The 23,213-nt window shown below is 36.5% G+C and overlaps 1 protein-coding gene across 2 annotated transcripts in view; it reads right to left on the bottom strand.

Annotated features, from left to right (window-relative positions):
• Positions 1 to 23,213, bottom strand: part of VIRMA (vir like m6A methyltransferase associated) — a 91,144-nt gene that overhangs the window by 56,310 nt on the left and 11,621 nt on the right. The window contains exon 2 of one of the 2 annotated variants that reach the window (XM_056823310.1): positions 2,475 to 2,590. In XM_056823310.1, coding sequence (XP_056679288.1) covers positions 2,475 to 2,590 — 116 coding nt within the window. The remainder of the gene's footprint in view (positions 1 to 2,474; positions 2,591 to 23,213) is intronic. The other variant, XM_056823312.1, reaches the window with a different exon arrangement.

The raw sequence follows: 23,213 nt of genomic DNA, 5'->3' as shown, positions 1-23,213 counted from the left end.
AAGAAACCAGAACCACTTTTGTGCCATGACAAAAGCATCAGAACACTGTAGTGAAGAATCCTTACCAGATTAAAAATCAAATTACTTTTTAATCTCAACAAAATTATGGCATTCTTGGGGGGAAAGAACTATATCATATTTCCTTTGAGTTTTCCAGTTTCCAGGTACCCCCATATCATATTTTGAGAACTGATGCTTTAGGGTAATAATGGTCCTATGTGCTGATTATCATTTTTTTTATCTTACTTTTTGTCTTGGAATCTATGTATTGATTCTAAGGCAGAAGAGCAGTTAGGGCTAGGCAACGGAGGTTAAGTGACTTGTCCAGGATCACAAAGCTAGGAAGTATCTGAGGCCAGATTTGAATGAAGGACCTCCGGTCTCTAGGTCTGACTCTCAATCCTCTGAGCCACCCAGGTGCCCCCATTCTTATGACTTCTTGACGCTCACCCAATGTATATCATAAAATAACAGGTTACACAGATAGAAAGTGACTGGGGCCAATTTTGAACCCATGACTTGTTACCTCTAGACCTGGCTCTCTATGCACTCAGTCATCTAGATGCCCCCAAATGAATTCGTTTTTAAAGACCAGATATTATTATCTGCCCCCCAGAGAGAAAACTAATGAACTCTGGTTACTGTAAAGATTAAAATTAATATTAAAACTCACATTACAGATTGAAGCATACTTCTTTTACTTTATTTTATCTTGGATTTTTGTTTTCTTTTGCAACATAGCTAATATGGAAATAAGTTTTACATGACTTTACATGTATAATTGATATCATATTGCCTTCTAGGAGGGTAAAGAAGGAGGGAGAAAATTTGGAATAAAAATAACATTTTAGATGAATGATGAAAACATTTTACATGTAACTGAAAAATATTTAACAAAATAAATATAAAATGTGTGTGTGTATATGTGTGTATTGTATATATGTAATATCTCCGCTATTCTGACATGAGGGGAATTTATCATTTATGTAAGCAAAAGTCTCTTACTGTGTTAAGAGGAATAATTACTTTAAAATTCATTTCTATAGTCTGCATTATTGAGTAAAATATGCAAATATTTTAATTTATGAATTCACTGAAAATGGTCTTATTTTTGAATCCTGGACATAGGCCCTAATCATTTTTAAAATAGAAAAATGTATTTAGAATTATTTGAATTTACATGTTATTGCTGAACTTTTAAATAGTTTTTCAATTTTAAAAATCCCTAAATTGGTGTTAAACATAGGCTTTTAATAAGAGTTCTGATTGAAATTAAATTTGGTTGTTTAGGGTGTTTCTGACTTATTGTTTATTTATCTACCTACCTGGTCTACTTTTTGTTTTTTGTTATTTTTAACTTAACCTGAACAAGTAAGTCTTACTTGAGTGTCTACTACATGTCAAATGTTATATGGCATCATCCCTTTGCATGATTTCTGGAAGTAGGAAGCAGCAAGCCTTTGGCTTACTGAGGTACAAACAGTTCTGTGTCTGCAGCTTTATGAAGATCCACTGAATCTTTCTAGATGAAAGTAACATACAAGCTATTCTGTTATAATAGCTAGCATTTTTATATTTTTAAAAAGGGACATGGATCAAATAGAAAAGAAAAACTTTACACATAGTCTACTACTTAAATCAAATACAACCATGCTAAAATTTGAAACTTACTATATTGTATTTACTTTACAAAAGTTAATTTATAGGCATATATGAATGCCTTGAAGCAAGAAATATGGATTGACAGTGCTAAAAAACCAATAACAATATTCTTTAAGTTGTTTTTCTATTTGAGGGTAGATCATCAATCTTAAGTTGTTTATTTAAGAAAATGTATTTAGTACCACATGGACAAATACAAGCTTCCTTCTGCCAAATTAATATTCCTAAAGCTAAGGTCTGATTATGTCATTCTCACACTTGGGAAGTTTCAATAATCCCCTATTTCCTTTAAAGTATAAACCTCTCTTAGCATTTAATGTTCTTCAAAATCTAGCCATGGTCTCTCTTTCCAGTCTTACTGCATATAATTCTTCTTTATATACTCTACAATCCGGCCAACCTAATCTACTTGTAGTTTTTCATATAGGACATTCCCACTGCTTTTATACATGCCATTCCCCCATTCGCTAAAAGCAATATCTGATTTCTTTGAAGTTTCAGTTCAAATATCACCTCCAAAAACAGTTTTAACTGATTCCTTAATTTGTTAGTGGCATCCTCCCTCCTCCTCACCCCCTAAAAATTACTCTTAATATTTTGTATTTACTTCTCTGTGATGAAGTTATTTCCTGTCTATTGCATATATAAACTGTTATAGGCAAGGAGTATTTCATCTATGCTTTTGCATTGCTAGTGCCTGGCATACAGTAGATGCCTAATAACTGTCAAATGAATAGAAAAATGCATACTCTTAAGATATATCAATCCTTCAAATGGGGCAAATCTTTTATTTGCATGCAAAGTTGACTTACCCATATGCTCTATTGTCTGGCAGACTACTATGTGCTCTTACTCCTGGTGGAATGACACGGACTTCATTAATATAAACCACACATGGAAAACGAACCACATCTATATGGGAACTCTGCTAAAAATAAAAAACAAGACTGTCAAGTTTACTCAAGTCTTTTTAAAAACATCTGATTTTTTTTTACTATCACAATAAAGCATTTCAAAGTTCTTTTTCATTCAGAATTTCACAAGTAATTTTAAACTATATTTCATAAATGAAAAATATTTTTTCATACTTTTAGTAAAATGCTATATTAGTACTTCAAAACCTAAACTAAAAGTCATATCTCACTAAACTACTGGAGAAATTTATTTCTGTCTTTATTTCCCACTGTTAACTTGAATAATCTAGGGTTAACTTTTTTTCCTAGCATGTTTACTTTCATGATATTTGGCTTAAATTAAAAGTAAAATTAATTTAATTCCCTACACATGTATACCAACTGATGGTATATAAGCTCCCACACCCCAAAAAAGAGTCCATCAGAGTGCTGAAAAGCAAAGAGAAACTAATCTCTAACAAAAAAATTAATAATAAAAATTAAAAATAACTAATAAAAATTGGTCAAAAATAATATACCAAGTAGATCATTATAGTTTCATCCAGTGTACAATGTATAGCTAGGAAAGACTTTAAATAAGGCCTTTCATGCTTTATAATCAACAGATAACTAGTTATTTTTTCTTTTGGAGAGAATTCTGAGCTGTCACTTTTCATGATTTGCCTATCATTAGAAAGGTTCCATTATTTAATAGCTGATTTTTCAGAAGGGCGAAGGGGAGCAGTTCTTTTTGCCATGTTTATGCTATGAGTCCTTCCAATAAGCAGATATATGTGAAAAGAGGCAAATGGGGGTAACAGTAGCTAAGAAGAGAACTATACCTGATATCATGAAAACTTACATTCAAACAATAATACATGTATAACCCAATGGAACTGCTTATCTACTTTGGGAAGGGGGAGGAGTAGGGGAGGGAAAAATCATGAATCATGTAACCATGGAAAAATATCCTAAATAAAAATTTCAAAATAAACAAATAAGTAAATGGGCAAATGAATGAATGAACAAATAAATAAATAAAAGCAAGGGTATAATACTGAATGTTAAGATAAATATTTATGAAGAAGTCTAAGAACAGGATGGAAGGAGCAAGACAAAGTATTTGAGTGAAGATAAATATAGGAAATAACTTTTTAAAAGGAGGCAAATCTTTTCTTTGTCTCATCACATTAGTAAAAAAAAAAACAAGTAAATAGAGAGGTTACCAACTATTTGGCTACAGTTAAAACAGTAGGATATATGATGGTAATGGAATCTTTTCCCATTTCTTTTTACATATAACAACATAATGTGTAACAAAAATAATAATGCATATGAAATGTTATAAATATGTAATAAATTATACTAAATATGCTTATCCAAGAAAAAAAAGACTTCCATTCAAATCCTGTATTAGCTAATTATTAGCAGTGTGACCTAGGGCAAATCACTTAATCTCGCAGACTCTGTTTCCTCATTTGCAAAATGTGGATAATAAAGCCTGCATCTTACAATATTTGTTTAGAGATTTATGAGATAATTTGTAATGAGCTTTGAAAATGTTAAAGCACCATATAAATGCTTGCTAGTTATTATTATAGATTGCATGTTACATGCATCTAGGAAGATTCAACAAAATTTCATAAAAATATAGACACAGAAATGTTTTTGCTGCAAACACTCAAAAATATAAAACATCTTACTTCCTGAAATTTTGCAGAGGGACAAGGATATACAACACTTTTAATCTGATATTATAACTCTTTAAATAATTATACTACAAATGAGGTCACATAAATTACATTTATGAGAAGGCAATCCAAAGAACTTTTTCTCCATCATACGCCTTAATCTCTTTGTAGTACCTGGTTGGTCCCATCCTTGGACTTCCACAATTAGTACTAAGTCTCCATCCAATTATATCTGTGGGGTTCAGTCTTTTGCTTAACTAGTTCCTATATATATGCTTTCCTTCTCTTAAGTGATCATATTCAGATCACTGTGCTAAACACTCACTTTTAGATCTAAATTACCAGAAATTGGGGGCAGCTGGGTATCTCAGTGGATAGAGTACCAGGCCTGGAGATTGGAGGTCCTGGAAGGGTATGGGAAAATCATATCTAAGACATCTATCATTCTCTTCTCTTCTCTATGAAATTTTGAAACTCTCTACCGGTTCCTCCTTAGCCTATAACCATGCTCAGTCTCCTTTATCCCAAAAACAAGATCAGAAGACTTTCTCTTCACTTTGTCTAAGCTATCATTTAATCAGTCAACAAACACCTATTACCTAAAGCACCATGGATACAGCAACAAAATGAGTAAACTCCTAGATTAAGAGATCCCCATTCTAGCTGGGGAACCAATAACTACTCATAATTCTTCTCTCCTCTCCTTCAATGCCAATCTCCTAAAAGAGTAGTCCAATCCAATAATACTGTGAGATAAGTACAGAAGACAACAATAATTTTTCAAATAAATCATGTACTTAAAAAACAAGCATTCATGAAACCTACAATACATTGGTATTTGACTACAAATACAAACAAAGCTTACATGCTAATAGGGAAGTCAAGTAGATCTCTACAGAAAAATATGAAGAGTAGAAAAGAAAGTATTTAAAGACTAGGTAGTTCAAGAAGTAAGTCCCTAGCAGTTGGAAGTAACAGAAAAAAGCTTCACAAAAACAAGGTATTTGAGCTGTGACTTGGGGAAGGGGGGAGGAAGCTAGACAGCTGAGTCTATTGGGAGCCAGGTCCAAGGTCAGGAGGACCTGGATTCAAATTTGACCTCAGACATTTCCTAGCTGTGTGACTCTGGGCAAGTCACTTAACCCCCATTACCTAGCCCTTACCATTCTTCTGCCTTGGAATGAATACAAAGTATTACTCTAAGAAGTGAGGTAAGAGTAAGCAAGAGTGCATTCAGGACAAAGAATAGACAACACAAAAACAAAAAGATGGGAATGCAGTACTATGTATAAGGAATAAAGAAAAGGTCAGTTTCGGAAACACACAGAGTAAGAGAGGGAGATTAAGGTCCTCTAAGGGTGATAAGTTGGAGTCTTCTAGCCAAGATGTTCCCTAAATGGAAGCAGACCACATAGCTCCCACATATGTATTCCAGCAAAAATCTGAAATGACCCAAAAAATCCAATAAGAAACTAGAATAAATGACTTCTAGCTCAAAACGTCACACCACCTCCTCTTTAAAAAAAAAAAATCAACCACTAGTCATTAGGGAAACATCAGCAAATGAAAACAAGCTCAGCCTTCCAATAAAAAAAAAATGAGAGATCAACGATATCCAGGGATATAATGAAAAAAAAAAAAACACATATGATAGGGGCCTTGCAGTCCCAGACCTTAAACTATATTATAAAGCAGCAGTCATCAAAACAATTTGGTACTGGCTAAGAAACAGAAAGGAAGATCAGTGGAATAGACTGGGGGAAAGCGACCTCAGCAAGACAGTAGTATACGATAAATCCAAAGATCCCAGCTTTTGGGACAAAAATACACTATTTGATAAAAACTGCTGGGAAAATTGGAAGACAGTATGGGAGAGATTAGGAATAGATCAACACCTCACACCCTACACCAAGATAAATTCAAAATGGGTGAATGACTTGAACATAAAGAAGGAAACTATAAGAAAATTAGGCGAACACAGAATACTATACATGTCAGACCTTTGGGAGGGGAAAGACTTTAAAACCAAGCAAAACATAGAAAGAATCACAAAATGTAAAATAAATAATTTTGACTACATCAAATTAAAAAGCTTTTGTACAAACAAAACCAATGTAACTAAAATCATAAGAGAAACAACAAATTGGGAAAAAATCTTCATAGAAACCTCTGACAAAGGTTTAATTACTCAAATTTATAAAGAGCTAAATCAATTGTACAAAAAAATCAAGCCATTCTCCAATTGATAAATGGGCAAGGGACATGGATAGGCAGTTCTCAGATAAAGAAATCAAAACTATTAATAAGCACATGAAAAAGTGTTCTAAATCTCTTATAATCAGAGAGATGCAAATCAAAACAACTCTGAGGTATCACCTCACACCTAGCAGACTGGCTAGCATGATAGCAAAGGAAAGTAATGAATGCTGGAGGGGATGTGGCAAAGTAGGGACATTAATTCATTGCTGGTGAAGTTGTGAACTGATCCAACCATTCTGGTGGGCAATTTGGAACTATGCCCAAAGGGCGACAAAAGAATGTCTACCCTTTGATCCAGCCACAGCACTGCTGGGTCTGTACCCCAAAGAGATAATGGACAAAAAGACTTGTACAAAAATATTCACAGCTGTGCTCTTTGTGGTGGCCAAAAACTGGAAAACGAGGGGATGCCTATCAATTGGGGAATGGCTGAGCAAATTATGGTATATGTTGGTGATGGAATACTATTGTGCTAAAAGGAATAATAAAGTGGAGGAGTTCCATGGAGACTGGAACAACCTCCAGGAAGTGACGCAGAGCGAGAGGAGCAGAACCAGGAGAACATTGTACACAGAGACTAATACACTGTGGTATAATCGAAGGTAATGGACTTCTCCATTAGGGGAGGTGTAATGTCCCTGAACAATCTGCAGGGATCTAGGAGAAAAAACACTATTCATAAGCAAAGGATAAACTATGGGAATAGAAACACCGAGGAAAAGCAACTGCCTGACTACAACGGTTGAGGGGACATGACAGAGGAGAGACTAAACAAAACTCTAATGCAAATATTAACAACATGGAAATAGGTTCGAATCAAGAACACATGTGACACCCAGTGGAATCACGTGTCGGCTATGGGGGGGGGGGGAAATGATCTTTGTCTTTAATGAATAATGCTTGGAAATGATCAAATAAAATATTATTTTAAAAAAATGAGAAGCCAAAGATACATCAGTAAGTCAATAAGAATTTATTAAGTTCTTACTATAAGTAAGGCACTTTGTTAAGCACTGGGAATACAAAGAAAGGTAAAGACCAGTTCACAGCCTAATAGAGGAGACAACATGCAAACAACTATAGGATAATTAAAAATTAAAGAAATTTCATTTAATTAAATAATTAAAAGAAGGAAGGCACTATAATTAAAAGGGCTTAGGAAAGACTTCCTGGAGAAGTTGTATTTTAGCTGGGACATAAAAACCAGGGAAACTAGGAGGTATACATGAGGAGGAGGAAGCATGAGGGACTGCCAAGAGAAAAAGGCAAAACCTGTGAGATGGAGTGTTTTGTTTGAGGAACAGCAAGGATGTTATTGTCATTGATTAAAGAGTATATGGTAAAAGGCAAATGATGTAAGAACGGGAGTGAGGGGGCTACAAAGGGCGAGTTGTTGATGAAATCCTTAGAATGTCAAACAGAATTTTGTATTTGATTGATCCTGAAGGTAAATAAGGTGGCCCTGAAGTTTATTGGCAGGATGATGTGCCAGTCAGAACTATGCACTGTAGGATCTGCCACAGCCTGTGCTCTGCTCCAGGCCGGCCTCACTCCCATAACTAGAATCACTGAAATGGGACCTTAATGTAGGGGATAACCCTACACTGATTTTTCCACTTTTAAAATTCATATGGTTTCTCATTTGAGGAGAGGAAGAGAGCTTGAAGTGGTATTACTTAAACCATACTCTCAGTGAAATCAACTCTGAGAGGGAAGAACATCTAGATGCATTGGGATCCTGAATTCTATCTTATCCAACAGGGCAAGAAAGAAAGGAAAAATAGGGAGGGGGAGGGGAGAGGGAGTATAAAAAGGGAGGAAAGGAGAGGGGGGAGGGGAAGGGAGCATAAAAAGGGAGGGGCTAGAAAGGGAAGAATATCAAGGGAGGGGACTAGGGGGACTGACCCAAAGTAAATCACTGGTTCAAAAGGAGATAGCTAAAGAAGAAAGGTCAGAACTAGGGGAAGATATCAAAATGCCAGCGAATCCACAAATGACAATCATAACTTTGAACGTGAATGGGATGAACTCACCCATAAAATGCAGACAAATAGCAGATTGGATTAGAACCCAAAACCCTACCATTTGTTGTCTTCAAGAAACACATATGAGACGGGTTGACACTCACAAGGTTAGAATTAAAGGTTGGAGTAAGACCTTTTGGGCCTCAACTGATAGAAAGAAGGCAGGAGTTGCAATCATGATATCTGACAAAGCCAAAGCACAAATAGACCTGATCAAAAGGGATAGGGAAGGTAAATATATTCTGCTAAAAGGGAGTATAGACAACGAGGAAATATCACTAATCAACATGTATGGACCAAATGGTATAGCATCCAAATTTTTAATAGAGACACTAGGAGAATTGAAGGAGGAAATACAGTAAAACCATATTAGTGGGAGACTTGAACCAACCACTATCAAATTTAGATAAATCAAACCAAAAAATAAACAAGAAAGAGGTAAAAGAGGTGAATGAAATCTTAGAAAAATTAGAGTTAACAGACATATGGAGAAAAATAAATAGGGACAAAAAGGAATACACCTTCTTCTCAGCAACACATGGCACATTCCCAAAAATAGATCATATACTAGGTCACAGAAACATGGCATTCAAATACGGAAAAGCAGAATATAATAAATGCAACCTTTTCAGACCATAAGGCAATAAAAATATTGATCAGTAAGGGTACAAGGAGAACCAAATCAAAAATGAATTGGAAATTAAATAATATGATACTCCAAAATTGGTTAGTTAGAGAAGAAATCATAGAAACAATTAATAATTTCATTGAGGGAAATGACAATGGTGAGACATCCTTTCAAACCTTATGGGATGCAGCCAAACCAGTACTTAGACGAAAATTCATATCCTTGAGTGCATATATTAAAAAATTAGGTGGGGCAGAGATCAATGAATTAGAAATGCAAATAAAAAAATTTGAGAGCGAACAAATTAAACCCCCCCCCAGAAGAAAACCAATCTAGAGATCCTAAAAATTAAAGGAGAAATTAATAAAATTGAAAGTGATAGAACTATTGAACTAACAAACAAGACTAGAAGCTGGTACTTTAAAAAAAGACAAAATAGATGAAGTACTGGTCAATCTAATTAAAAAAAGGAAAGAAGAAAGGCAAATTAACAGCATCAAGGATGAAAGGGAGACCTCACCTCCAATGAAGAGGAAATTAAGGCAATCATTAAAAACTACTTTGCCCAACTATATGGCAATAAATATACCAACCTAGGTGATATGGATGAATATTTACAAAAATATAAATTGCCTAGACTAACAGAAGAAGAAAAAGAATTCTTAAATAATCCCATATCAGAAAAAGAAATCCAACAGGCCATCAAAGAACTTCCTAAGAAAAAATCCCCAGGGCCTGATGGATTCACCAGTGAATCCAATCAAACATTCAAAGAACAACTAACCCCAATACTATACAAATTATTTGACATAAAAAGCAAAGAGGGAGTTCTACCAAATTCCTTTAATGACACAAACATGGTACTGATTCCAAAACCAGGCAGGCCAAAAACAGAGAAAGAAAATTATAGACCAATCTCCCTAATGAATATAGCTGCAAAGATATTAAATAGGATACTAGCAAAAAGACTCCAGCAAATCATCACAAGGGTTATCCACTATGATCAGGTAGGATTTATACCAGGAATGCAATATTAGGAAAGCCATCCACATAATTGACCACATCAACAAGCAAACCAACAAAAATCACATGATTATTTCAATAGACACAGAAAAAGCCTTTGATAAAATATAACACCCATTCCTATTAAAAACACTAGAAAGCATAGGAATAGAAGGGTCTTTCCTAAAAATAATAAACAGTATCTATCTAAAACCATCAACTAACATCATCTGCAATGGGGATAAACTAGATGCATTCCCAATAAGATCAGGAGTGAAACAAGGATGCCCATTATCACCTCTATTATTTGACATTGTACTAGAAATACTAGCAGTAGAAATTAGAGAAGAAAAAGAAATTGAAGGCGTTAAAATAGGCAAGGAGGAGACCAACTTATCACTCATTGGGGATGACATGATGGTCTACTTAAAGAATCCTAGAGATTCAAACAAAAAGCTAATCGAAATAATCAACAACTTTAGCAAAGTTGCAGGATACAAAATAAACCCACATAAGTCATCAGCATTTCTATATATTTCCAACACAGCTCAGCAGCAAAAACTAGAAAGAGAAATCCCATTCAAAATCACCATAGACAAAATAAAATACTTAGGAATCTATCTTCCGAGACAAACACAGGAACTATATGAACACAACTACAAAACACTTGCCACACATCTAAAATTAGACTTGAATAATTGGAAAAACATTAACTGCTCATGGGTAAGATGAGCTAACATAATAAAAATGACCATCCTACCCCAACTCATTTATCTATTTAGTGCCATACCCATTGAACTACCAAAAATTTTTTTTACCGATTTAGAAAAAACCATAACAAAGTTCATTTGGAAGAACAAAGGATCAAGGATATCCAGAGAAATAATGAAAAAAAAAATACAAAGGAAGGGGGCCTTGCAGTCCCAGATCTCAGACTATATTATAAAGCAGTGGTCATCAAAACAATTTGGTACTGGTTAAGAGACAGAAAGGAGGATCAGTGGAATTGACTGGGGGCAAGCAACCTCAGCAAGACAGTATATGACAAACCCAAAGATCCCAGCTTTTGGGACAAAAATCCACTATTTCATAAAAACTGCTGGGAAAATTGGAGGACAGTGTGGGAAAGATTAGGTTTAGATCAACATCTCACACCCTACACCAAGATAAATTCAAAATGGGTGAATGACTTGAACATAAAGAAGGAAACTATAAGAAAATTAGGCGAACACAGAATATTATACATGGCAGACCTTTGGGAAGGGAAAGATTTCAAAACCAAGCAAGACTTAGAAAGAGCCACAAAATGCAAAATAAATAATTTTGATTACATCAAAGTAAAAAGTTTTTGTACAAACAAAACCAATGTAACTAAAATTAGAAGGGAAGCAACACATTGGGAAACAATCTCCATAACAAAAACCTCTGACAAAGGTCTAATTACTCAAATTTACAAAGAGCTAAATCAATTGTACAAAAAATCAAGCCATTCTCCAATTGATAAATGGGCAAGGGACATGGATAGGCAGTTCTCAGATAAAGAAATCAAAACTATTAATAAGCACATGAAAAAGTGTTCTAAATCTCTTATAATCAGAGAGATGCAAATCAAAACAACTCTGAGGTATCACCTCACACCTAGCAGATTGGCTAACATGACAGCTATGGAAAGTAATGAATGCTGGAGGGGATGTGGCAAAGTAGGGACACTTGCTGGTAGAGTTGTGAGTTGATCCAACCATTCTGGTGGGCAATTTGGAACCATGCCCAAAGGGCGATAAAAGACTGTCTGACCTTTGATCCAGCCATAGCACTGCTGGGTTTGTACCCCAAAGAGGCAATAAGGAAAAAGACTTGTACAAGAATATTCATACCTGCACTCTTTGTGGTGGCCAAAAATTGGAAAATGAGGGGATGCCCTTTAATTGGGGAATGGCTGAACAAATTGTGGTATATGTTGGGTGATGGAATACTATTGTACTAAAAAGAATAATAAAGTGCAGGAATTCCATGGAGACTGGAACAACCTCCAGGAAGAGATGCAGAGTGAGAGGAGCAGAACCAGGAAAACATTGTACACAGAGACTGAGACACTGTGGTACAATCGAAGGTATTGGACTTCTCCATTAGGGTCAATGCAATGTCCCTGAACAAACTGCAGGGATCTAAAAAACACTATCAACAAGCAGAGGATAAACTGTGGGAGTAAAAACACCAATGAAAAGCAACTGCTAGACTACAGGGGTTGAGGGGATATGACTGAGGAGAGACTCTAAATGAACACTCTAGTGCAAATACCAACAACATGGAAATGGGTTCGAATCAAGAACACATGTGATACCCAGTGGAATCGTGTGTCGGCTATGGAAGAGGTGGGGGGGTGAGGGGGGGAAGAAAATGATCTTTGTTTCCAATGAATGTTTGGAAATGACCAAATAAAATAATGTTTAAAAAAAAATTCACATGGTTCTAATTTTTTTTTTGAAGCAGAAAGGCAGAGAGGGAAAAAAAGAGAATGAAGTCTCCTTTATGTTTCCATAATATTCAAGAAATAAAACCTTAGAAAATAGGCCAATTTGAACAAAGATCAACCATCTGTTTTTGAGGTAATCTTTCCTAAGAGGTAACAAAAATATTACATCAATAAGGGCATGAAACTGCTAAACTAAAGTCAAACGACTGAAGTGGGAAACATAGCCTTTTAAGCAACAGAATAGATGTGAATAACTGTAAATTTCAAACCATCAACTTAGCTTTAAAATTTTTTTCTTTTATATTTCTTTGAGCAATTCACTATTATGACCTCCCTGAGTTTAATTAGGATTTAAAAAAGCAAATGAAAATAATATATATGTTAGGCTACCACAGAAAGAATTACTCTGGCTTAAATTCAAGTGCAAAGTTCTTTAAAAAATAAGTTTAAATTCAACAAACATTTATTAATCCCTTCCCATAAGCAGAGTATGATACTATTCACATTCTCTACTTTCTAGGGAACAAAAAAAAAAGACAATCCCTTCACTCACAAAGTTTAAAATCTAATAAAATCAAGGAATTAAAAGCTGCTGACACTTTTGAAACTTAAAATGCAAATGTACTTGCAATCTAAATTGTGCAGCCAAAAATAGAATTCTCTATCAAATAAAACTGGTGGCCTAAAAGGGTCTGTGTCCCAAAAGCAAAAGAGAGCAGAGCCATCTTTTCAGAAGCCTTCCTTGCAAAAAGGAAGGAAGATCATAAAGTCTAAGGAAGAGGATCTTGGGAAGTCCCAAGAAGCAGCAGCAACCTCCTAAATCCTAACACTGTGTCCAGATATGCCAAAGAAGATGCTGAACATCAAAACCAGTCAGCAAAGTAGAAGTCAGCAAAGAAATCCAATGTTATGATGGAAATTCTCTGAAGATTATATTTTAATTAATAATTATTTATTAAGTAATAAAAAGCAGGTCAGAATAAGAAAAGACACCAGCCCCATGTGGCCTGCAGCTACCTTAGCTGCCCCTTTCGCCACCCCACCCCCATGCAACACCAAGCCCAAAACCAGGCAGCACACCTACTCAATATGGAATTCAATATTGTCATCTTAGACAGCTATTTCTTCCTACATTTAGGCTCTTCATGATGTCCCTTTCTGGAGGCCTCTTTGAATGGAAGACTCAAAGGACACTAGGAATCACCCAATGTTAAGAAGGGCAGCATGGTACACTTATACTTTTCTCCACAGGACTTTATCTAGTTTATTTATTAGTGCATTCCCCATCTTAAGAGTCTTGTTTACAGATAAACAAAGAACTTGTCTCCACAATCATAGGGGATAGGGGAGAAGTTATAGCTTCAATCTTAAGATTAAACTTCTTCCCCTTTAAAATCCAAAGGTGGTGTTGGGGAATCAAATAAAGGAGTCCAGGTTAGTATTAAATTTCCACGCCAAGAGCTCCATAGTAAGACAAAATTTGGCTGACCATCTCATCCAAAAGCAAAGCAATAGGGGTAGCTAGGCAGCTCAATGGATTGAAAACCAAGGTCCTGGGTTCAAATATGACTTCAGGCACATCACTTAACCCCAAATACCTGGCCCTTATACCCCTACTTGGTATTGATACCAAGGAGAAGGTAAGTTTTTAAAAAATAAATTTTTTTTAAAAAGGCAAAACAATGGAGTTCCAATTTAGCATAAAGTCTCAATTCTGGTGCTAAATGTGGAAGGATGAATACATTAAAAGAAAATATCAATCAATATTTAAAATGTATCAATCTAAATGGGCAAGGGACAGGAACAGGCAGTTCTCAGACAAAGAAATCAAAACTATTAATAAGCACATGAAAAAGTGCTCTACATTATAATCAGAGAGATGCAAATCAAAACAACTCTGAGGTATCACCTCACACCTAGCAGATTGGCTAACATGACAGCTATGGAAAGTAATGAATGCTGGAGGGGATGCCGCAAAGTAGGGACACTAATTCATTGCTGGTGGAGTTGTGAATTGATCCAACCATTCTGGAGGGCAATTAGAAACTATGCCCAAAGGGCGATAAAAGACTGTCTGACCTTTGATCCAGCCATAGCACTGCTGGGTTTATACCTCCAAGAGATAACAACTTATACAAACATATTTATAGCCCCACTCTCTGTGGTGGCAAAAAATTGGAAAATGAGGGGATGCCCTTCAATTGGGGAATGGCTGAACAAATTGTGGTATATGTTGGTGATGGAATACTATTGTGCTCAAAGGAATAATAAAGTGGAGGAATTCCATGGAGACTGGCACAACCTCCAGGAAGTGATGCAGAGTGAAAGGAGCAGAACCAGGAGAACATTATACACAGAGACTGAGACACTGTGGTATAATCGAAGGTAACGGACTTCTCCATTAGGGTCAATGCAATGTCCCTGAACAATCTGCAGGGATCTATGAGAAAAAACACTATCCTCAAGCAGAGGACAAAGTGTGGGAGTAAAAACACCGAGGAAAGGCAACTGCTTGACCACAGATGTGGAGGGGATGTGATTGAGGAGAGACTCTAAATGAACACCCAAATGCAAAAACCAATAACATAGAAATGAGTTTGGATTGAGGACACACGTGATACCCAGTGGAATCGCGCATTGGGTAGGGGAGGGGTGGTGGGAGGGGATGGGGAGGAAAAGAAAATGATCGCTGTTTCCAATAAATAATGTATGAAAATGACCAAATAAAATAATGTTTAAAAACTAAAAAAAAAAAAAAGAATTAGACTCCCTGAAAACCACGACCAAAAAAAAAACAAGGTTGGGCACAGTATCTTAAGAATTTATAAATGGGGGCAGCTGGGTAGATCAGTGGATTGAGAGCCAGACCTTAAAATGGGAAATTCTAGATTCAAATCTGGCCTCAAACACTTCCTACCTGTGTGACTCTGAGCAAGTTACTTACCCCCTAATGTCTAACCCTTACCACTCTTCTGCCTTGGAACCAATATACAATATTGATTCTAGGGTGAAAGATAAGTTAAAAAAAAAGATGAAAAAAGAGACATACATTTTTGGATATGACCATTATATCGATTCAATTTTCTTGACTATATTTGTTACAAGTATTTTTTTCCTTTCGTTTTGGCTTTTAATTGTGGAGCAAGAGCTAGGATTCGGAATAGAGCCAAAATGAGAGCCATTGAAACTTCTTTTAAAAATACAAAGAAGAGGGGGCTCCTACATGCCTCAGTGGCTTGAATGTCAGGTCTAGAGATGGGAGGTCTTCTGTTCAATTGTAGCCTCCAACATTTCTTATCTCTGTGACGCTGGGTAAGTTTCTTAGCCCCCATTGCCTAGCCTTTACCATTCTTCTGCTTTGGAACAGTACTGATTCTAAGATGGAAGGTTTAAAAAATAATAATAAAACAAAATACATAGAAAAGAACAGCAGTTCCAAAGGAAACACAAACAGGCCAGTTTTGAAAGAAACGTGTAGAATTTATTTTATATGCTTTTTTCTTAAAGCAAGTGGTATGAAAGAGATTCACAGTTAAATATGAAATCCTCTTTTTGTGTTATTGCTGTATGTGTGGATAACATCTTTTTTTGGCATTTAACTTCGGAATAAAACAATTTTTAAAATTTTTATTAAAAAGACAGTTTTGGGGACAGAAAAGCTTTAAAACCTAAACAAAGCCAAGAGGAATTTTTAATTTATTCTAAAGGCACTAGAAGCTTCTAGTAGCAAGGAGGTTTCTGGAGCTGAGTAAGATAAAGGAGTAATGTGGTTAAAACTATGTATAAGGAAAATTACTTCAGCAGTAGAAAGGATGGGCTAGAGAGGAATGCTTCACTCACTGCCTCTACTTACTCATCAAACACAAGAATTTAAGGTTTTCTATTTTGTCTTTGTACACTCCATAACTAAACATAGGACCTTTCACAAAGTAGGTAATCAATATCTGAATCAGATTGTTGGAATCTAGTTTGCAGCCCCTCCAGCATCTTTATCTAAGGTCACTAATAACCTTACCACTAAATTCAAATGGCTCTTTCCTATCCTCAACCATCCCAACTCTTCTGTGGTATATACTGACAACACAGAACTTCCTTCTTGAAAATGAATCCTCCCTGTGATGGCAGCATGATACAATGAAAAGCCTGGATTCAAATCCCAGTTCTACCACTTACTAACCTATTTGTCTGGTTTAATAATTTACTCCAGTCCTTAATTTCCTCAAGTATAAAATAAGAAAGTTATGCCATGTTTAGAATGCTTTTCCTCCTCCCTTCTACCTCCCGGCTTTCTTACAATTAAGTTCAAATCTGCAAGAGGATTTTTCCAAACTCACCTTTTCCTGGCCACCTTCCCTCTAGGATAAACTTCAATTTATGCATCTTGCTTGTATAACGTTAATTGTTTGCTATTTCCCCATTAGAATTTGAGCTCCTTGAGAGTAACCAATATTCATTTTTAGACCTGTAGATCTAGTGCTAAAAGCATATTATAAACACTACACTTCTATGGGATATGTCCCCAGTGCTCAGCACAGTGTCTGGCACAGAATAGGTATTTAATGTTTGCTTATTGACCACAAATTTACCACTAAGGTAAATTCAACAACACAAACTCATGGTACTCCTTCTACCTCTCTTATCATTCCTCATCAGTCATCTTGGATGCTTCATCCTGCTTAGGTTCCCTTTCTAAGTTTTTCTCCCTCTCTCAACACTATCTATCTTAATTATCTCATGTGTTCCTATGGCTTTCAGTATCACCATTATAAATAACTACTAAATCAAAGGTCAGCTTCTCACCAGAATTCTAGCCCCTTATTTCTGACCTTAAAATATATGCATTTGTATAACTGATATATTATTGTTTGCCTTTTCAAATGGGTGGAGAAAGGGTAGGAACAAGAGAGATAATTTTGAAATCATATTTTTTAATGAATGTTAAAACTTTAAAATATATTTTAATCATGTGTTAATGACATTAATGTTACTAAAAGCATTGCATTTTTTTTAAAATATTTCGACAGAGCTATTTCCATCAGGATATTTCAGTACCTTTACAAGTAAATCATTACCTTGCTCCCTGCTCTAAAAACTATTCCTCCTCCTAACATCACATCACAGAATCTCAAAATTAGAAAGAACCAAAGAGGCCATTTAGTCCAACCCATATATGAAGAACCATCTGTACTACATCCTCAACAAGTGCCATTTAAAGACCTCTAGTATGAAACAAAACATTCCATTTTTGGATAGTTCTACGTACCAGGAAGTTTTTCTATACATGAAATTTAAACTATTTTTGTTAATAATAAGCATCATCTTCTAAGTTATCAAAGCTCTAAACTTGACAATTACCTTTAATTTCTCTCTGTCTCTTACTCAACTGCCTCATTTCATAAATGAGGAAACTAAAATTAAAAAAGGAGGGAATGGCTTTCCTAAAGTCAAAAATAATAATCATTCTGTCATATAATTACAGAACAAAAGAAAAATTTATCCTCAAGAGTCATCCAATCTTTGCTTAAAGATCACCACAATCAGAGGCAGCTGATTACACTTTTGGATAACCCAAAATGTTTGGACATTTTGCTTAAACTAAACATAAATCTGGCTTTCTGAACTGTCTACTCACTACTTCTAGTTTTATCTTCAAGATAAAAGCTCTGATGTTGTTCAATTGTTTCAGTTGTGTCTGACTCTTTGTGACCCCTGTTGGGTATTTCTTGACAAAGATAATTTGAGTGGTTTCCATCTCCAGCTCATTTTACAGATGAGGAAACTGAAACAAAGAGTTAAGTGACTTGGCCAGGGTCATACAACCAGTGTCTGAGGCCAGATTTTAACTTATATTTTCCAGATTCCAGATTCCTCACTCTATCTACTGCACCAGACAATAGCTACCATGGAACTATCCCATCCCCCAACCTCCAAGATAGTTTTATCTACTCCAGCTTAAATATCCCAGAATCTCTGACAGATCATCATATAGACTGATCTTAGAGACTTTTAATCTCCTGTTCGGGCTCCCAATTTATCAATGTCCTTTCAAAAATATGGCATTCAGAACAACAGCTCTCCAGATATGGCCTGCTAGGGAAGAGTACATGGAAACAATGGTCTCCTTCATTGTGGATATTATGCTTCTCTTAACTGTACTCTAACCTCTGGAATATAGGCTCTTGGCCAGGACTAGATGTATTCCACAAGAGCTAAAAATGTATTACCCAGACTGTGTCTCTTTCACAGTCTAATAGAGTCTTTACACATAGGACTATACTTAAAATTGTTTACTTATCTATATCAAAGTGAATGATATGTACTCTACTATATAGACAAATCAAATAATAATTGTAAAAAATTTTTAAATTTTCTAAAAGGCTATTTTATTTTCTGACTACCAATCTCTAGGATCTGAAATATGAGTTATTTCACTTATAAAGACTGTAACTTAGAAAAGTGATGTTCTCTATTTGTCAGGCTGCTAGGCCGAACTAAAAGATCTCAGGCCTTACTCAGTGACAAAAGGTAATCTGCCGGTTATTTCGACAACAAAAGGTTTATTTGAAAGGGTTTAAATATGGAAAGGAAGGAAAGCCAAGGGAAATTCCCTATCACTAGTTTTCTAATTCTCCTTCCTCCAATACTAATAGATTCTCATGAATGAGTCTTCTGTTCTTGAAGATATCTGCACCCCTACTCTCTGTCTGTTACCCCAAAATATCCTATCTAGCTTATCCTGACTATGGTCTCTCCAAAATAGTTTGTTAGAGAAATATAGTTCAAGAAGCTTTGATAGGAGGACGACAGAATGGTAAAGTCACCCTCAAGGCTCCAGCCAAGAGGCTGCAGCTTTCCTTGATGACTGACAGATATTATCTTTCTCAGGTTGGCTTCTTCTCAGTAACTTAGATATAATTAAGAAACTGGAACTCAGGAACACAGGTGACAGGAACAGATGAAATCCGGATGGTAGCTAAAACCTTTCTTGCAGATCAAATATCTGATAAGAGGAATCCAGAGGCAGGGTTCAACGGCTTCCCACAGAAAGTCAGTTAGTCCCCCTGATAGGAAGTGATCTCTCTCAGCTCCAGAGACACAGGAACCAAAGAGAGTCGTTCTCAGTTCTCTGGTCCTCTTTATATGAATCACCAACTCTCCTTAGAATGTTGTCCTTGTGTTCCAAACCTCATCTAACTTCGATTGCAAAAGCAAACACTTTGCACACTTTTCCCTTCTCTACTATATTTTAATAGATGCTATCCCTCAGGATACACCTCACCATAATATAAGTGAAAATGTTCTGACAGCAGGATGAGTATTTCTAGGAATAAAGTAGCTGTATACAGGAAGTGTCCCCCATTACCTTACCCAATCAATCATTCATCTTTAATTTTTCTTTTTTTACCTTATTACCCTTTGTCTACAAATACCCTCAAGTCTCCCCATCCTTAACTAAATTAAAAAAAAAAAAACCTTTCCTTATATTGTGCATAGTAACAGCAATATTGTAACAATGATGAACTGTTAAAGACTTATCTACTCTAATCAAAACAATGATCCAAGACAATTCCAAGGGACTCATGAAAAAAAAAATGCTATTCATTTCCAGGGAGAGAATTAATGAACGTTAAATGCCAACTGAAGCACTTTTTTCACTTTCTCTCTCTATGCCTGCCTATTAAATGAGAGGCATATCAGATTTCAGACTATACATTCTATAAAGCAGTAATCACAGCAACTATTTAGTACTGGTTAAAAATAGAATAGTTGAACGTACCAGCTACTTGGGTTAAGGACTCCCTCTTCAATAGAAATTGCTGGGCAGAGAGCAGAGCCAAGACAGCAGAATACAAGTAGCAGCCTACCTGAACTCTCCCAACATTTCTCTCTACAGAACTTTAAAATAACTTCTCAAATCAAATTTTGGAGTGGCAGAACCAGCCAAAGATTAGTTGAGGCATTTTTATAGTCTAACACAGTTGCTGACAAAAGTTTTCAAATTTGTGTGCCCAAACTGAAACTTCAAGCTGCCTCTGAAACCCATCGTATTACCCCAAACAACAGAGGAAGAAGTGCTCCCTTTGGGCAGCTGGACAGAGGGGTAAAGCATGCAAAAAATATCCTCAGGAGGTGTGAAGAGAGCAGCTTCCCTGTGCAGGCTGGGCAAGGATGTCAATACTTTGCCAACACAGGCCTAAGACAACTTAGGAAGTCAGCAGGAAAGGTCTGTGACACTGGGGGGTGGGGGTCATGAGTATAGCAGCATCACAGGTGGTTATTGGAGGCAGTTGCAACAGTGAAGGCAATAGCAGCTTTAGGAATTAGTATGGGAACAGAAACTATAACTGAAGGAAAGCAGTGAATCTGGTCATAGTTTCACAGGCAAGAGGAATACTAGTACTTACAGTTGCAGAAGACCAGGGGTCCTTCCTGGATAAAGACCAGAGTACAGACCACAAAAACAGTGGTCACCCCTCTCTATGGATCACATCACCTTTAAAGTACCAAAAATTTGCAAACCCCAAGAAGTGGCTTTGAAAACAGCAGCACAAAAAAGTCTAAAGCTTGGGACAGTGCTTTCCCACTCTGGAGTAAGAAGAGTTGAATCTTAATATAAAGTTCAAAGTCAAGAAATGGGTTGGGAAAAGGAGCAAACAAAAAAAGAAACTTGATTCTAAAAGGTTACTACTGTAGCATAGCTAACCAAGACATAAACTTGGAAGAGCCAACAATATGAACAGCTACAAGAAAAACCTCCAAAAATGCTAACTGGATCCCCATTGAACCATGTGATCAAGGAAATGTTTTTCTTCTGTGTTTCTACTCCCACAGTGAAAAGAATTCTTTTAAAAGAAGAGGTGGGAAAGTGGGGTGCTGCACATGTGAGAAGCCTTGAGGATGGGGCTCGAGAACCCACCAAGATAGGGGAGGTTGCAAGAGATGAAGGACTTTAAGGGCACAGTGCACTTCAAAGTTAAGTAACTGCTTCTAGACAATATCAGACGTGTTGGGGATAGAGGTCCTGCAGCAGCCCCAGGAATCTGAGGCTTTCTATAATGGGTTTTATGCCAGAAAGTTGAGTAAAGTTATAGTGAGCCTATAGGTTCAAAGAGAATCGAGAATCCCTTCCATCAAAGAACTGAACTAGAATTATGGCATTGGTAACTACAAACTTGGCAACAACTTTCTAAGCCTCATAGTGCTTGGCCAGGAACTCCATGAGGTTGCTGAAAGTTTTTTAAACTGAAGGTCCTGGAGTATATAAGTTCTAGTTAAATATCCATTGTCATCCCCCCCATCAAACCCAGTGCTGATAGTGACCTTCACCATGTCTGACATGTGTAATGGTTTATGAGAAGGATAATGAAAAACAAAGGGCTCTGCTGGATTGTGCAGACCAGAGCCAACTACAGTTACAGAGCATCAAGGAAGTAGCCTTTAGAAAGATTCTTTTCTCATGTCTGAAGAAAGTGTTACCAGACAGGAGCATTGATGAAAAAAGAAGAAGCAGAAGATTTTTACACCCTTAGTCTAGATGTATCAGGAAAAGCAACAGTACAAGTGGTTATTCTGACTGACCCCAATGGATATGAAATTTGTATGATGAAGCAATTCAAGAATTTTCCAAAATGGATCCAAATGGAGACAAATTGTTGGGTGAGTCTTCAATCTCTGCAAATAAAGAAAGAAGATCAAACTTCTTCCCTGTTCTCTGGGGCCAAACTTGGTCACCAATTACACAGTGGCAATGGCAGCAAACAAAAATGATTTGCTAAACACAATATATAGAAGGCTTCTGATAATCAGAAGACATTATTTGAACAAAGATTTATACAGTTCATCCCAATTCCCATCCAATACTAAAGATGGAAGGTTCTCATGGGCTCCAATTTCCCAAGGAGGAAAGGAAGCAATCTATAATTTAATTTATATAATGTATATTATATATGGAGTATATGGGGTGCTCAGGAAGGGGTAGTATCTATGGTATGGAGGGCTTGTCGTGCCCTCTTAGGGCAGCTCTCCAGCCTCTGACCCTCACCTGACACCCAGCTCTCACTTATGGCTCCCAGTAGCTGCTAGCATGCGGCAGTGGCTACACCCCAGGCAACGGCTTCGACAGGCCAGCTAAACCTTGTGAGGGTAGCCATCGGGTCATCGTAGACCCCTGGTGAACCAGGGCTTTGCTCACCCAGCATGTGAAGACTGCTTCGGCTGAACAGATGGAAGAAACCAATAAGAAGGTTCAACAGCTGAGATGGCGACGCAGCAAAGCACTGTGGAGTGCTTAGGGCGTGTTGGAGCACAAAAGACAACATGGCCATTCAATGCAGCTGAGGAAGTCTCCAGGTATAACGATTTTTCGTGCCATTGGGCCCAGGCTTCCAACGCCGAGAGAGTGGGATTGTCTCTGTGCATCGACTTTTCCACTTAAATCTCTGTCACACACAAGTGTCTTTGTGCACACTCATCTATATACCATAGATGAAAATGCACAAAGACAATCGTCATCCTCGGTTACCGAGAGACTACTACTACTATTATATATACATATTATATATTGTTACATAATATAATTTA

This window comes from Monodelphis domestica, chromosome 3, assembly GCF_027887165.1.
Source record: "Monodelphis domestica isolate mMonDom1 chromosome 3, mMonDom1.pri, whole genome shotgun sequence".
Classification (NCBI taxonomy): Eukaryota; Metazoa; Chordata; class Mammalia; order Didelphimorphia; family Didelphidae; genus Monodelphis; species Monodelphis domestica.
Note: the sequence above shows the minus strand (reverse complement) of the source record. Positions and strands in the feature narration are given on the sequence as shown.